Source organism: Mastigoproctus giganteus, chromosome 3 (assembly GCF_048544385.1).
Source record: "Mastigoproctus giganteus isolate SK-2022 chromosome 3, ASM4854438v1, whole genome shotgun sequence".
Classification (NCBI taxonomy): Eukaryota; Metazoa; Arthropoda; class Arachnida; order Uropygi; family Thelyphonidae; genus Mastigoproctus; species Mastigoproctus giganteus.
In genome coordinates, this window is record NC_143577.1 from 43385261 (window position 1) to 43403811 (window position 18551).

The 18551-nt window shown below is 35.9% G+C and overlaps 1 protein-coding gene across 2 annotated transcripts in view; it reads right to left on the reverse strand.

Annotated features, from left to right (window-relative positions):
• Positions 1 to 3957: 3957 nt before the first annotated feature.
• Positions 3958 to 18551, reverse strand: part of LOC150087913 (uridine-cytidine kinase 2-B-like) — a 151507-nt gene continuing 136913 nt past the window's right edge. Inside the window, exon 7 of one of the 2 annotated variants that reach the window (XM_090370510.1) lies at positions 3958 to 4187. In XM_090370510.1, the coding sequence (XP_090226636.1) occupies positions 4063 to 4187 (125 nt within the window). In that variant the 3' untranslated portion in view covers positions 3958 to 4062. The remainder of the gene's footprint in view (positions 4188 to 18551) is intronic. The other variant, XM_090370511.1, reaches the window with a different exon arrangement.

The following is an 18551-nucleotide window of genomic DNA, read 5'->3' on the forward strand; positions in this document are numbered from 1 at the left end:
TAATTATAATACTGAAAAACATTGTCATTAATTTGAATGATGAGGAGGAAAGGAAGATTATAACGTGCCACTGTAGGGTTGTCTTACTTTTTATGGCACAAGTATTATTGAAGTCCATAGTACACCATATTCAACCACATAGTAAGGATGATTTATTCAGTTACAGACATCAAAGTTAAAACTGTAAAAAACACTTTCCAATGGGGTTAAGTGGGTTTGTGTGTGAATAAAAATTTGGATATTTTGCTTTTCTTGTTTACAAAATTGTCTTGAATGAATCAACGTTTTGTTGTATTATTTTAATGTGTTCTAACTCTTAATACTGATAGAACTGGTGATTTTGCTTTTCAATTCTGTTGTTTTAGGTTCACTAAAACAACAGAATAGCAAATTATGCTTTCATTTTCCTATTAAAACATTTTATGCATAAAAAATATCATCCATAAAACAGATAATATCAAGTGTTTAAATTTTGTTGAAATTATTAATTTTATAATACTCAACTTTAAAATCTCTAATGGTTACATATTGGAAACAATTTAAAATTTTAACCTATGAAATTAGCATAGGTGAAATTAGCAAAAAAAAGACATCCACATTCCTTGATGGATTCTTTTATTTATAAATTTCATTTTAATTATTTAATTATTTTAAATTGCTTCTAACATGCAATCATTATGGATCTAAAAGGTGAGTATCATAAATCAATAGATTTTTACCAAAATTTCAATTGATAAGTCTTGATACTATAGTTACCTACCATCATAATTTTAATTAAATAAATTATATCAAGAGATATAGTTAAGTCAATTTTAGACTTAAGAAAAATAAACTTTCTTCTTCAGTTTCCAATCTGTTTCATTAAATTTTAAAAAGTGATAGTAAAAAGTTTATTTCATCATTTTTATACATGAATAATAATGTTAAAATAAAGTTATCAATTTAAACCATAAGAATGAGCTTAGTCCAAATTAATATTTTTTATTTATGATTTGTGGTACCGAGTTATGTACACCATGTGTTTGAATTCATATATCACAAATTCCACAAATTCAGCTAATATTCTTGTATTCGTTTCTAACTTGTAAACTCCTCTGAATCTGTGTGTCCACCCCAGAGTATAAACAGAAAGTCTGTTTATTTATTTACTTAATTTCAAACTTTTCTAGAGAGAGAGAGAGAGAGAGAGAGAGAGAGATGTTAGCAATACTGATCTAAGTTTAGAGCACTATCGTCTGACTACTTAACTAGATTACAATTAGAAACAATTACACAGAGAGGAATATTTTCTTTTTAATTGGAAATTATATTATGAACTGACTTTTTTTTATCGAGCATTATTTAATATCATCAGAATTTAATTACGACTTGTTAAGAGCTATGAATGTTAATCAAAAACATCAAACTTTGATGTGCAAGGTGGCACTAAGTTGACGTACCAAAAAAGCTAAAAATTTTTGGTAGAACAACTTAAGCACTATCCTGTGCTGTGAAAGTTCCAGAAACTTTTTTCCAAATATTAACATTATCTTCATCTATATTCTAAGGTCATTAGATTTAAATGACTAGTAAATAACTGTTTGAAAATTCAAGATACCCTTCATAATTTCTAAGTTACGAGGTGAATGAACTTCCAGTGATTTGGACACTTTAAAAGTAAATAATTCTACTAGTTGACTAAATATTTCTATTGAATATCTATTTTGTTCATTTAAACCTATATATATAAAGCAGAAACTTTGAAAATTAAATTAATCTGACTATAAGTGAAAATAAATGACTAACTGCAAATAAAGTGAACCTCAAAATTTTTTAAATTAAAAAAGTGAATGCAAAGGGAGAGTAACATAATGGCTTATGTTCTGTTTTGAAGTTTTTTTACCATTTTAAAAGTATACCAGAAGTTATTACTATCAACATTTAAACATCTAAAGATACATTTTCAATTTTTGTAAAGCTTCTGAAAAATGTTTTCTGTTGTTTTCAAATAAACTAATTAATACATGGACAAGATATTCTATTAAGAAACATATGTAGTTCCATCTGGCTATGAAGCGGAAGTCAAAAATATGAGTGGCAAAAAAGTTCCAATGAATTATACCAAATTCCACTACACTCAATTAAGATTGGAACTGCACAGGGTGACCACACCCTGTTGTTTTTTTTTTTTGGCACACAAGATTTTTTATATATTTTTTGACAAACGTGCACTATGCTCATGATACTGCACAGTTAATATGCAAATTGTGAAAATGACTACAATGTAAATTATTTTAGTCAGATGACTGCACACTTTAACTTATGTTACTGTTGTGTTACAAACCCTTGCCTGATGAAACAAATAGTGAACCAGTAAATGCAATATAAGAGATACCTGTTTTAGTCTCAGTGGTGTCAATGATTATTTCTTGTTGGGCAGTCAATCTTGACTAGCATCCAATAAAATTGAAAAAGAAAAAAAAAAAAAAAGCACCACTTACCAAATGTGTGTGTAATATACTTCTAATAAAATGGTGCTATTGAAAGAAAAAAAAAAAAACCATGACATCCCATTTCATACTTGTTGGGAAAATGGGACACTTTACTCAAAAAATGCAACTCAGATCACTTTTAGAGTGCATGACATTATAATGCAATACGGGAGTGCAACTTACTGAGCCAATTTCTTTGAAACTCTCAATAGCAAATGTATTTCCATATTGCAGATTTCATTAATTTTCTTAACCAGTGGTTTAAATTTGTACCTCCGGTGGAATGGAAAAATGTGTCACATAACGCATGCATCAAGAATGATGCTGAGAAAATTTTTTTAGAGTATATCATCAGCACAGGCTGGTGGTCTCTGAGATTACTCCATTTGACTATTTTTCCTCTGAGACTGGAGGAAGAAAATGTATATTTGACTATCTGAGAAATATTCTCCATTACCTTACAGAATAACATCAGAATCTATATCAGAATGTGAAGAAGCAAGTAAAATTATGTAATATGAACATGAGCAGATACTTTCAGAATATATTACGAAGGTTTAATCTCATGTTTCACATGTACATTCCTTGAGGCCAAAAAATATTTTTCATATACAAGTACTATTAAAAACAACAAATGCATCTTGATGGATTTAAGAGTTGGATTTGCATCTTGATGGATTTAAGACAGATGAAAAGTGATTAAAAAGCTTTAAAATAAAACAATTCACTGCTCTACTTGTTCCTTCCCCTACTTAATTATTTTATTATTTTTTTTCCAAGGTGCTTAAGGTGCTTCGCTTTAGAAACACTGTATAAATTTCCAAGTGGCAAACAGTTTATACACAAAAACAGTTGTAGCTTTTTGTGCAGTTGTTTAGAAAGAAAAAAAAGTTGAAAAAATTAACTGCTGATAGGATAAAAGAATTCTTTTCGTCTTGGTTCAATAAAATGAATCAAATAAATTTTGCCTACATCATTTCATATAATTAAAACTTTATAAAGAATATAATTTGGCACCAGTTAAACATTTAGGCCACCATTCATTTATAGACTAGCTTTCTAGGAAAACTGAATACAGAGAAATATAAAAAGAATATACATTTAAGAGAATTTAATTTATTAACATACAGTAAATTACCATTTTTTGCAAACTTTTCTAGAGACCTACTGCAGTAAAATGCTCAAGTTAAAATTAGTTAGCTCAGAAGTTTGCAATATTGAACTGAAAGACAATAAAAAATGTAATAAAAATGCCAGTTTGGAATGAATAAATGAATAAACAAACTGAGGCAAAAGCAAAGTTTAGATACATGTTACAAAAAAAACAAAAAAAAAAAAAAAAACTGTCGAGGTTTTTACGTATCAGAGAAAACTATGCATTTTTCAAAAACGACTTTCCCTAAAATATCTTAAGTTACCTCTCCAGGTATTCTGAATACTGACTAGAAACAGTTTTCTAAAAATAAAATATTTGTTTGTACTGGGATTAATTATTAAAAACAAGTTTAGTCACTGCTCGCTATTTTTTTACATTAGTTGCTCCCATGAGCTATGCACATAAAACATTAAATAAGACACTTTTTCAACAAGTTCAGTGCGGTCGGGTGATAGACGATTCCAACATATTTGCTGCTGTTTTCTGACTGTCAGTTGCTCTGCTAGCGTGTGGGGTCAGAAGTAAATCCTGAATGGCTTGAACTATTAAATCAATTGCCACTAAACATGAAAATAAGAGAAACTCTTATCAGAATAATTCTTTTATTAATTAAAACAAAGATCACTATATATTTAATTAAATACAATTTTACTTTAACAGAAATTCAGGGATAATTTGAATCAAAATCATATATCTCCAAGATTTGCAATAGAAATAAGAATGTCAGTTATCCATAATAATTTGAAAGGCTGATTTTTCTTCTCTCTTTTTTTTATTTTTAATTAATGGTAGTATTTGAGACAAATGTTTATTATGCTACGAGAATATTTCTGTTTTTTTTTTTTTTAAAGTTGTGTATCTGGTGAAATGTTAGATTAGAACTGATGGGTTTTCTCGTAAACCATGAGTAATAGAGTTTAGTCATTCACTTCCATGAACCCAATTTTCCATGACATATTTTGTCCTCTTCATTTCATATTATGTTTAGTTCAGCTCCAGATTCGGTAAGAATAACATCAGCCCAAAACTGTGTGATTTATTATTTTTCGCACTTTTTTTTTTTTAGTAAAATGTCAACGAAAAGAAACAGCAGTGAAATGGGCAGAAAACCAGGCAGAATGCATCATAATCAAATTGATATTATTAAGGAACTTCAGAGATTTAGCAGCAAAAAAAAAATAGGTCACAACAAATGAAACAAAAAACAATCAAACATTATTTTAAAAAAATGATTTACAATTTTTTTCACATAAAATACCTATCCAAATATATATACAGGGTGTCTCAAAAATATTGGTACAAATGTTTAGGGGAGGTAGGAACCCATAACCGGAAACGCCACCATAAGTCGGTACACGGCGCTGTTCATCAGTTCGCGAAAGGGAAAATTTCTGGTTTACTCGTTTAAGCAGTAGTCGCCGCACAAAGAGCATGCATCGATATACGAACTGTGAGCTGGCAGACATGCACCTAGTGTATGGATTAGCAGAGGGCAATGGACGAGCCGCTCAATGAATTTATGGAGAACGCTTCCCAGACAGACATGTACCAGATCACCATTTGTTTGTGCGTGTGCATAAAAATTTGTGCGATTATGGGTCATTTAGAGGTAACAGGAGTAGTGTGGGCAGACAATGTTCGACACGTACTCCCGCCATGGAAGAAAATGTGTTGAATGCTGTCCAGAATAATCCTACTACCAGCACATGTGCTGTTGCCTCTGCCTTAGGAGTGTCTCGTTGCAGTGTACAGCGTGTCTGGCATGACGATTCCTTTCATCTCCAAAGCATTCGGTTACTGCTCCCCCAGGATCATCCTGCGAGTGTGGTTTTTGTGCAGTGGTTTCTCCAAGAAAGTGTTCAAGACTTGAATTTTCCAGCTTATGTTTTGGTCACGGATAAGTCTTATTTCACTTGGGAAGGCATTATTCAATCAGCACAATGCTTGTGTGTGGGCTCACGACAACCCACACGGTGTGCGCCCCCATGTGGCACAACATCGCTTCGCAATAAACATGTGGGCAGGTATGGTTGGTGACTGCTTAGTCGGCCCATACCTGTTACCATCCTGCATGAACTCTGCTAAATATCGGATATTTCTTGAACAAGTTCTACCAGGGTTACTTGATGATGTTCCAGCAAATGTGAGATGCAACATTTGGTTTCAACATGACGGGGTGCCTGCCCATTATGGAAGGTGTGTTCGTTACCATTTGAACAGGCGTTTTGGGTGTTGATGGATTGTCCGGGGTGGACCCGTTGCCTGGCCCCACGCTCACCTGATTTATTGAGCCTTGATTTCTTTCTGTGGAGGGCACTCAAATTTATCGCGTATGAATCGCCTGTGGAGACAGAAATGGATCTCGTGGCGAGACTCGTCTGCGCTGCTGTTACTGTCAAAGAAACTCCAGGTGTGTCTGCCAATCCATGCTGCGTCGGTGTCACGCATGCATCGCGTCTCATGGTGGAACCTTCGCACATCTGTTGTAACATCATGAAATGCATCCATCTCGTACTCCATTGTTAATACAAAGGGTACTAGGAAAGTTTTGCAATACAGCTTTGTTTATTTAATTTTTTCAAAGTAATTTCCTCTACATTCAATACACCTCTCCATCCTCCGAAACCAATCTTTAAACCAGTTCTGCCAAGTTTCACTAGGGAGTAAAGCACACTCGTTGTCCCAAGCCCGTAGAAGGTCCTCATCACTGGAAAACCGCCTCCCTTTTAGCTTCATTTTCACATGCGGGAACAGTGCAAAGTCGCAGGGAACAAGGTCTGGTCTGTAGGGAGGGTGCTCGAGAAGTTTCAGTCCTGTCGTGGTCAAATATTCGGTGCAGGCTTTGGCGCGGTGAGCTTTAGCATTATCGTGATGGCGGTACCAGGTGTCCATTCTTGACTTTGGCCGCAGGTTCTTCATAGATCCAATGACTTTAGGCAGGCATTGTTCAGTATACCACTTAGCTGTGACTGTCTTCTGCGTGTCCAAAACGACACGTTCCACAATTCCACTCGATTTGAAAAATACAGCTATCATTTTCTTCTTTACAGATCGGGATTTTCTGACAATTACGGGTGTGTCGTCATCATCAAAGACCCAAACTTTGTTTTGAACCTTGGTCGGCAGATCGTAATAGTACAGCCAAGTCTTGTCACCTGTCACGATGTTGTTCACATACCGAGATTGTCCCTTATCAAACTTTTTTAACATCTCCCGGCACCAAGTCACACGTCGTGTCATCCGCTCTTCAGTCAGTTGATGCGGCACCCAGAGAGAACAAAGTTTCTTCACGTGCAAATGATCTTGCAGAATCGAACGAATTGCTGGTGCATTTAGGCCCAAAGTATCCTCTATCTGTTGGTAGGTCACTCGCCTGTTTTCGTCAAGCATTTTCCTCACAGCAGTAACGTTTTCCTCCGTAACTGACGTTCGTGGCCTTCCCGGCCTCTCAGAATCCTCCAGAGTGAAATTTCCCCTTTGGAATTCTCTATACCACCTGAATATCGTTGTACGATGTGGACAGTCATCATCTAGTGCAAGAGTCATTTCTTCTAAGCACTGGTCTATGGTTAAACCACGCACGAAATTATACCGCAAAACTGTCCTTATCTCATTTCGTGACCACGATGCCATCGCAAGCACTTTACACTCTCACTACTAATGAATAACTGAGCCCATCGACTTGGCGCGGCGGCTACTATGCACGTATGAACATGTCTCAACATGCAGCAACAAGCAGCTTCCTGTGATTCATTGTTGCGTCATATTGCAAAACTTTCCTAGTACCCTTTGTATTATGTCAAATAAATGTTTGCCACTAATTACTGTCTTGTGTCATTTCTGCTTCTTGTGCCTCTGCTACTACTTTCCCATGACGTTTCCGGTTATGGGTTCCTATGCGATTCACATTTCTTTAGCTGTTACCTACCTCCCCTAAACGTTTGTACCAATATTTTTGAGGCACCCTGTGTATACATATGTAAATGTGCGAATTTTTATGTATAAGTTATTAATATATTTTTTAAATTAAATAAATTTGTTTGTTTCACACTAAATCTTTTTCTTTTACCTTAATACAGAATTTATTTAATTTTACTTAATGTTCGATTATCCAGAAAATTTTGTTATCTGGAAAAGGTCTGACAATTATTCCGGATAACTGACGATCTACTGTACTCTTATTAGTCAAGTCAATGACAATATGAATTAGTACATTTTCTATGATAGTGCCTTTAAGCATTAAAGAATAAAATTCTGAAGAATAAAAGCAGGGTACTGACATAACTGTTTTTTAGGTTCAAATCTGAAAATAAAAAATATATTTTCTGCTCACTGACATCTTTCAGGTCTGTTCCTTTGTTCACAATTTGTATTTTATTTTCATATTTGTTACTATACTCTGCTCACTTTAAAAATTTAATCCTAACAAATATGTGTCAGGATTAAAGTTTAAGTGAACAGAGTATATAAATGCTTTTTTACAGGTCTTTCTAACAATGGCAGTTCGATAAAATCCATGATCTCTCTCTCTGATAGTTATACACTTTTTTTAATGAAAAGAAAACATATTACTTAAAATTTCTAAATAAAAAAGAAATATCTGAAGTTAAACAACAACAAACTGGTCTGTTCACTGCAAGTGCCAGTGTAAGGTAATATGCTTTTTTGAAACTTGGATTCAATTTTATAATACTCTAATTTTGAGCCCAGTAGCACAATTTATATTTATGAAGACTATATATAATGAAGGGTTAGAATTGAAAAATCTATCAAATGAATAATCAAATTGAAGCAAGAGCAAAGTTGAGATAAGTAACAAAACAAAAAACTATAGAGGCTTTTATGTATCAGAGAACACAGCATTTTCAAAAATGACTTTCCCTAAAATATCTTGTTACCTCTCCAGGTATTCTGAATACTGAATATAAAGAGTTTCCTCAGAATAAAATATCTGCTCTCTTCAAAATTTTTTTAAAAAATATTTTACTAACACACAATTTTTTATGATTTTTTTTTTTTTTTTTCGTTAGTGGTTGCATAGGGGTTTAATTATTAAATTAAGAAAAACTTATCTTGGGCATTTATGAATATTTCACTTTTCTCCCCTAGTTAATAAAAAATAAAGACAGAAACAAACAAAAAACTCTTGTAAAGTAAGTGGCTGTATTGAGTGATTTTCAATCCCAACATTTGGAAGCTTCTAGATCCTGCAAAAAGATAAGCTGTAATTTTATTTTGATCAAATAAGTAGGGAATGTATATTAACATTAGTAGAAGCATACGATGCAAGAAAGCAAGCTGCTGCAGCATCAGCCAAAAAAAAAAAGCTTCCATTTCACCCCTCCGTTCGTTCCAAATACCTGTCCAGCTCAGCATTAAATTTATTTAGGCTATCAATTTCCACAACAAAAGATGGAAGTCTGTTCCACCAATCAACTACCCACTGGCTAAAGGCAAAGTTCTGCACATCTGTCCTACAACTGTCTTTCCTCAATTTGAATTTATGCCCTCTCAGGTGATTATTCTAAGCAAGGGGAAAAATCCCATCATCATTGAGCATGCTCAAACCATTCAATACACCTCAATCAGATCACCTTGCAGGTGCCTAGTCTCCAGACACATTGATGGGATATTGTGCTGTAACTCTACTTCACAATAAAGATTTATTTATTTATTTATTTGCAAAACTTAAGCCTTTCTTCATAAGAGCAACCCTCTGTTCCATTCACTAATCTTCTTGCCCTTCTCTGTACTCATTCCAACAGCTCTACATCCTTCTTAAAATGAGGCCTCCAGACCTGTATACAGTACTCAAGGTATGGTATGACCATCGCCTTATACAAGGGGATAATCACCTCCTTATCTCTGCTAGAAAATTTCCTGTATGTCACTGACAAGACACCATGAGCTACACTTGCAGACCATCTGCACTGCTCAGAAAACTTCATATCTGCCTGCACAATTACCCCCAGGTCCTTTTCATTCTCTACCACTGTCAGTGTAGTACCACAGAGTTGATACATTACTCTGGGGTTACTGCTTCCCATTTGTAGTACAGTAATACCCGGACTTACGCAAACTCGGAGTTACGCGGTTCTTGATTTTTTCGTTTGGCAACACTGCCGCCCACTGTCTTCAAGGTCGTTTTTCATATGCTATCGATATACGGTACGACGGCGGAGAGTGAGAGCGAAAGATGAACAAAATTCAACTTTGCTGCCGCATGAGCTGCACACATATACAAGAATTTGCATTCCAACTGTTATATTTATATGTGTCCGTTCGAATTCGTGCTCAACTTTTGTCGGAAATTACATCATTTTCACGAATAAAAAAAACTTTCCAGGCTTTAAGGTTTCCAAAGACCGACTGACAACGATGGTCGGCGGGAATGCAGCTGGTGACTGCAAGTTAAAACCTCTCTTAATTTATCGCTCCGAAAACCCAAGAGATTTAAAAAATATATCTAAAATTAGCTTACCAGTGATTTGCAAGTCAAATCATAAAGCTTGGGCGACAGCTTCCGTTTTTGAGGACTGGTTTGGTCACCACTTCATACCTGAAGTCGAACGTTATTGCAAGTCTAAACAGATTCCATTTAAATTGATCCTTCTTATTAACAATGCATCTGATCACCCTCCTGCCACCCTAATTAATTTCGACCGATGTGTGAAAGTTGTGTTTTTGCCTCCAAACACAACCAGCTTGCTTCAACCGATGGACCAGGGAGTCATCAAAACATTCAGGCCTACTACACGAGGCGTTCATTTGCACGTCTGAATGAAGCTATGAGACAAAATAGTGAGACATCTGTTAAAGACTTTTGGAAACAATTCAATGTTTTAGATGCCGTAAGAATCATTGAAGAATCTTGGGATGAAATTCACAAAAAAAAACATTGAATGGTGTCTGGAAGAAACTTTGTCCATTTTTTTTCAAAAACGAGACGAAAACAACGCCAGAAACTGATCATGTCGCTCATATGACAGAAGTTGTTAATCTTGCCAGGCAATTAGATTTGGAAGCCAATGGTGATGATGTCAATGAGCTGTTGGATTCACATAGTGAATCCAACTGCAATTGTATAACCAACTGTATAAATAACTGCAATTTTATTAAATATTTTTCTTTTAAACAGTGAATGAGCTCATAGAGATTCGTGAGCAAAACGTCACTGAATTATCCAACACTTCAGACCCAGTTCCACCAGAAAAGCACATGACAATTGCAAGCTTGACAGGTCTCAGCTCAATTGAAAAGGGCTTAAAAATTTTAGAAAATATAGACTCCAACGAAGAACGCGTTATAACTACAAAGCAAGGAATAAAAAATTATTAGCTTGCTACGAAGAAATTCTGCGTGAAAAAAAGAAGGCGCTGTGTCATCAGACGAATTTGTTAGATTTTATGAAGCCATCGACATCGAAATAACTTTTTTACGTAACTCATTTATTTTTTTAATACATAATTTGTATTAATATGTATAAATAACTGCAATTTTATTAAATATTTTTATTTTAAACTAGTGTTTTTGTTAGTCCTTGGTCCCAATTAAACAAAATTTATATGTATTTATATGCAAAGTTGTACCCCGATTTACGCGAATTCGACTTAAGCGATTTTCGTCGGACCCACCTATCGCGTAACTTCGGGGTATTACTGTACTTTACATTTGTCAATGTTAAACTTCATTTGCCACTTCTCAGCAGATCTGCTCAACTTTTCTAGATCCTGTTACAGCAGCATACTGTCATTAGTGTCCTTAACAACCCTGCCAGCCTTTGTATCATCTGCAAACTTGGACATTAAGCCTGATATACCATAATCAATATAATTTATAAATACAGAAAACAACAATGGACCCAACACTGAACCCTGAGGGACTCCACTAATAACATTAGTCCACGAAGAGCAGTGTCCGTTGATTACCACTCTGTCTTCTCCCACTAAACCATCCCTTTATCTATAGCAGCAATTTGGCCCCAGTGACTCACTGCTCCAATTTGTGCAGCAGTCTTACATGTGCAACAGTATCAAAAGCCTTTCTAAGATCCAAATATATGATATCAAAGTTATTCCCTGCATCCAGTTCCTTTGTGACCACATCATAGTATAGAATCAAATTGGTCAGACAAGACTTCCCCTTAACAAAACCATGCTGTGTCCGGGCTATAACTGAAGTCTTGTCTAGATGATCCTGCAGTGCTTCCATTAATTTCCCTGGAATAGAAGTTAACCTAACAGGTCTATAATTACTTGTGTTGCCCTTTGATCCTCCTTTGTGAATTGGGGTCACATTTGCACATCTCCAGTCCATGGGTACCTACCCTGAGTCCAAGGAAGCTCTTATAATTATGGCTAAGGGTTTGCTTACTTCTTTTGCTGCCTCCTTTAATATAACTGGATAGATCCCATCCACCCCGGGTGCCTCTTTTTATGTTTATCTTCAACAATTTCTCCTCCACTTTCCTCTCAGTTATTACAAAATCATCTAGCTCATTGCCAGAGTTTAATTCACCTCTGGTATTCCCCCTCCCTGAATAACTCATGTGTGAATGTAGATGCAAAATACTCATTTGGTTTGTTAGCCACCTGAGCAGGATCATCAACAGTTGAACCATCAATGTCCAGTGGACCAATCTGATTCATCCCTTTCCTTCTAGAGTTTATATAGGTAAAAAACTCTTTGCTGTTTTTCTTTGCATCCTTTGCCAAAGATCTCATAATCTGCCTTTGCCTGCCTAATCTCCTTTGTGACTTGGTTACAGACCAGCTTATATCTATCATAGAATAGAATTTAAATACTGTCTCAGACCACCATAGTCACCTTTACGAAAGCAAAAACTCTTCCCTTTACCCTTGATAGTAATTACCTCTTTGAGTAAATCCCACTTCAGCACACTGTGATTACTGCCACCTAGTGGTTCCTTTATCTGCAGATTCTTAATGTATGAAGAATCACTACTGATAATCAGATGAAGAGTATTACTCCCTTTAGTTGCCTCCCAAACATGCTGATGTAGAAAACAATCATCCAATAAATCCACAAAAGCCTTGCTAGTGTGTGAGTGACCAACCCACAAATTCCAGTCAATATGTAATGATTCTATTTCAAAATCTTAATTAAAATCATTTATGAAATAATGAATATACTGTTATTTGCTGAAATGACTCAATGTGAAAAAGAGGAAAGATGCAATCATAACTTTGTTGACTTAGGAATGTTGCCACTACATAAAGTGGCAACATTCCTAAGCCACTGCATCACTGTAATGTCTTTCCTTCAAAACTCTGGCAACTCAAAATTCACAACTAAGAAAAATGTCATAAAAATTTTGACAGGTGAAAGTAAGCAGACTTATATGCCAAGTATAGTACTTTGTCTTATTATTTAATCTTAAATGTAACTATTTTGCAGCATATTGCAGTACTGTGCAGTATTACTTTGAAAATTATAATTGCTACTTGATTTAGTGTGCCTATTAAAGACTCATGAGATGCTCATGGGGAGTAGGAAAAATATGTAATATATATATATGTAGGCAAAATAATAAGTATTTTGAAGGTTTTAATCACCTTTTGGGTATATATCTTTTGTATTTTATTGTATTTTTGTTTAGTTAACATATTAATTTGTATTTTACAAATAGATTAAACAGCTTATTAGCATATTTTTTAAAACGTAGCTAGTGACTTTGTAAGTTACAACTTGCTACTTGTAACGCTATTGTATCAGTGTTTTGGTTGGAATATCACAGCGTAAACAGTAGCGCAGAAGAATAGTAGGGTTTTAATTGTAATAAATAAGCATTATTTTGGCTTATTATGCAAAAGATATAACTAATTTAACATTGTGATTGTTACAGTATAGCTTGTTTGTTTGGGGATTTATTAGGCGCATCGGCAACTATGGCCATAGTGTATCATACGGTATAACATAATACATATTACTGCATTAGCTTAGTATAATTTTGTATAGTCAGGTATAATATAATAAATTGATCAATTACATTTATTAACCTTATTAATTTTTATTGTTAATTAATTAGATCATATTTAAATGGAAATCATGCTGCAGATAGAGCAGCAAAGCAACGTGCACAAAGTAATGGGGGTACTGTGGCTCGGGGGAGAACTGAAGGGGGCAATTCTCCAATGCATCACAGCCTGAAAAAATATGTAACTTATGAAATGTTTGCGGATTTCTGGAACGGGACATGATATTGCCAAGGGGGGGATGTCTTTGTGTGTGCTCGACGTAACCAGTGTGAAGGAGTTAGGTGCCAACTCAGCATTGTTATGGACCATTATGAGAGCTTGAAGAACAGGGTAGATGCTCTCAAAGGACTTAAATTGGGGGACCCATCAAGCTCTCAAGCTGCCCACATCAATGCCAGAGCTTGCACTTGATCATCAGGCAACACGGCGGCAGCTTTCAGGGCAGAATGCACTAGTCCTACAGGAGCTGGTTATTGTCAGTGACTCTACTGTCAGGGAGATGGGAAATATACTGTGCAAAATGAATAGGTGGAATAGGACCAGAGTATGTCTGCCAGGGGCAAAAGTTGATTAAGTTGTAAAGCACGTATCTTTTAAGGGTACAAAGGGCAACGTTGTACACACTGGCACTAACGACATTAAGAGTAGGGGATCTGAAGACTTACTTAACAAGTACAGGTCAATGTTGAAAAAAATGTCGCGAGTTACGGTTAAATTTGAAAGTGTCTGCAATTCTGCCCAGACATGATAGGAGGGAGTATATGACGAGAGCCTTTTCAATCAATTCGACCCTGGAGAGATAGTGCAAGGCTCACATGAGGTAGAATTTTTCTCAGTGTGATCTGTGCTTGTTTACAGGTGAAATTGTTTCTACAGGAATGGGATACTCTTAAATAGAAAGGGGGCAAGAATATTTGTTGATGCTATCGAGGCAGTGTTAGGTGGGTTGGAAAACTGCCAGCTTTGGGGAGGGGGGATTCACTGACTAAAAGATTAACAGTAGCCACGGGAAGAAGTGAAAGTGATTCTGTCACAGCTTCTATTGGAATGAGCAGCAGCCTGGAAAGTGAGGTACTGCAGATTTCAAGGGCTGCTGGGAGTCATCAAGGAACAAGTAAATACATGGATTGTGTTAGGGTAACTAAGAGTAAGAATAGGTGCATGTATACTTGCATGTACACCAATGCTAGGATTATAGTAAATAAATTTGATGAATTTGAGGTGCTGGTGAAGGCATCAAAGGCTGATGTTGGGATATCAGAGACATGGTTTCACACAGAGATAAGGAATGCAGAATTGGAATTTGGGGAGTACAATGTGTACAGAAAGGACAGACAGGATAGAAGGGGAGGAGGGGTGATGCTGTTAGTTAAGAAACAAAATCTAAGGAAGTGTATCCAGTTTACATGGGTGGACAGTACAGTGTTGAGTCAGTTTGGTTGACACAGGCACTGGGAAAACCAAGATGAGAGTGACTCTGATGAGTACAATAAACAACTGTACAGTAAATAGAGTGGGATAGTAAATCAGATTGTCTTATAATGGGAGATTTTAACTTCCCAGATATAGACTGGAACTTGTGGGTTGGTCACTCACATACTAGCATGAATTTTGTGGATTTATTGGATGATTGCTTTCTACAGCAGCATGTTGGAGAGGCAAACATAGGAAGTAATACTCTTGATCTGATTATGAACAGTGATTCTTCATGCATTAAGAATCTGCAGATAAAGGAACTACTACGTGGCAGTTATCAGAGTGTACTGATGTGGGATTTACTTAAAGATGTAACTACCATCAGGGGTAAATGGAAATGCTTTTGCTTACATAAAGGTGACTACAGTGGTCTCAGAGATTTTTTAAATTTTATACAGTGGGACTAACTGATGATGTTACCAACAGCATATCCTAAATGGGAAGAATTCAAGGGATTAATCTTGGAAGCTACTAGGCTTTTCATACCAACTAAGAAATACTGTTCAAGGTTTAGGCTGTCAGATGACCTAATGATAGAGAGAAGAAAAATGCATGGGATGCATATAAATAATCAGGAGACAGAGATGCCTATGATAGATATAAGGTAGTCTGTAATCAAGTCACAAGGACGTTAGGCAAGCAAAGGTAGATTACAAGAAATCTTTGGCATACAATGCAAAGAAAAACAGTAAAGACTTCTTTATTATGTAAATTCTAGAAGGGGATGAATCAGAATGGTCCACTTAACATCGATGGTTCGAATGTTGATGAACCTGCTGAGCTAGCTGACAAACTGAATGAGTATTTCGCATCTACATTGACACATGAGGTCTGTAGTGGAGGCCAGAAGCTTGTAAAATTCTGGCAAGGAGCTAAATGAGTTTGTAATTACTGAGAATAAAGTGGAGGAGAAATTGTTGAAATTCAAGTTAAGAAAGGCACCTGGGGTGGATGGGAGCTATCCAGTTATATTAAAAGGTGGCAGCAAAGGAAGTAAGAAAATGCTTAGCCATAATTATGACAGCTTCCTTGGACTCAGGGGAGGTCCCCATGGACCGGAGATGTGCAAATGTGTCCCCAATTCACAAAGGGGGATCAAAGAGTCACACGAGCAATTACAGACCTGTTAGTTTAACATCAGCTTCAGAGAAAATAATGGAGTCACTGGTTAAGGAAGCGATGCAGAATCATCTAGCTAGGACAGCAGTTATAGTTCAGACACAGCATGGGTTTGTTAAGGGTAAAGTCTTGTCTGACAAATTTGATTGGATACTATGATGTGGTCACAAAGGAACAGGATGCAAAAAATAATTTTGATATCATATACTTGAATTTTAGGGAAGCTTTTGATACTGTGGCACATGGAAGACTATTGTACAAATTGGAGCAGTGTGGCATTAAGGGAAAATTGCTACAATGGATAAAAAGATGATTGAGTGGGAAAAGATAAAGAGTGGTAATCGATGGACACTGCTCTTCGTGGACTAATGTTATTAGTGGAGTCCCTCAGATTTCAGTGTTGGGCCCATTGTTTCCAGTATTTATCAATGATATTGATGAAGGCATATCTGGGTTAATGTCTAAGTTTGCAGATGATACAAACATAAGTATTATATTATATTGGCGTTTGGTATTTGCCTTCTATTGGCAGGGTCTGGTGCCTTAATTGCTCGGCCAAGGGTTGGCAGGGTTGTTAATGATAGTATGTTACTGCAACAGGATCTGAAAAAGTTGAGCAGATTGGCTAGGAGGCGGCAACTGAAGTTTAATATTGACAAATGTAAAGTACTGCATATGGGTAGCAGTAACCCCAGAGTAACATATCAACTGGGTGATACTACACTCAGGGTAGTGGAGAATGAAAAGGAACTGGGGATAACTGTGCAGTCAGATATGAAGTTTTCTAAGCAGTGCAGACAGTCTGCAAGAGTAGCTCATGGTGTCTTGTCAATGATATACAGGAATTTTCTAGCAGGGATAAGAGGGTGTTGTTCCCTTGTATAAGGCAATGGTCTGGCCACACCTTGAGTACTGTATACAGGTCTAGAGGCCTCATTTTAGGAAAGATGTAGAGCTGCTGGAACGAGATTGGTGAGTGGCACAAAGGGTTGGTGTTACCAAGAAAGGCTTAAGTTCTGCAAATTGCAGCTTCTGGAGACTAGGCACCTGCAAGGTGTTCCGATTGAGATGTATAAGGGCCTGAATGGTTTAAGCAAGCTCAATGCTAATGGGATTTTTCCTCTCGCTCAGATTACTCACCTAAGGGAACATAAATTCAAATTGAGGAAAGACAATTATAGAATAGATGTGCTGAAATTTGCCTTTACCCAGTGGATGGTTGACAGGTGGAACAAACTTCCATCTGTTGTAGTGGAGGTCAACAACTTAAATAAGCTCAAAGCAGAACTAGACAAACATTTGGAGTGAATAGATAGGTGAAATGGAGGTATTTTCTTTTTCTGCTTTCTTGCATAGCATGCCTCTACTAATGCTGTTGTTGTTGTGATGGAGTTTTACAACACATAGGCTGCCATCTACTTGCCAATGCAGTTTTGAATTTGATATAGGTCTTCTGTCTACTATGACTTTATTAAGCATTTCATCACACACACAAATTTAACAGAAGCACTAATCAAGAAACCAGCAAAGATATATAATTAATTAGCAAATATTTCCTGAATAAGAGTCTACTGTAAATAATGTGTGTATTTTTCTGCACTTTTTTCATACCTAGGTTTTCATCCTACAAAACCTGTGGGATGAAAGGCTAGCAAGGGATGGGGATGATACACTACCAGAAAACAAGTTGGAGTGGGGGAAAGATGAATTGATACAGCTAAGAAAATTTCAAACAATGATGAATAAATTATCATTAACGTATTAATTTTCATTAATATCATTAAAGTATCATCATATAAATTATCATTAATAAAATAAAATTCTACTATAATTAACAAGCAAGGTTGAAACAATTTTTTATGATAAAAAAAATCAGTTTAATAGATGCTGTGCAATCATCTGTGTTCCTTAAGGAAGTTCATTATCTGAAATTCCTAATGAATCAACATGATGGATAATGTTAATGGATGATGTGCCTCTGGAAAAAAGGTGCAGGATGTTCCCTCAGCACATCAGGACACCACATTTTGGTCATCAAATTAAAGCTTACTTGAATCAGTGTTATGGGAATTATTTAATTGGCTATATTGGGTGATGTTTGCTGAGTTCTCTGAAGCTACATCAGCATGAATTTTATAGGGTCTTATGAAAGGGATGTCCTACAAGACCAAATTGTGCAAGAGAGCTCTTGCATTAGATTATAGATACTGGCTACTACTTTTTACACAAGAACACCATGAAATGACTTAATGGGCTTGTTTAGAATGAGTTCAGAGAATAAGTTGATTAAAACTCTCATTTTATTTTGTGTGCAGGCACCTAGCCATCGCT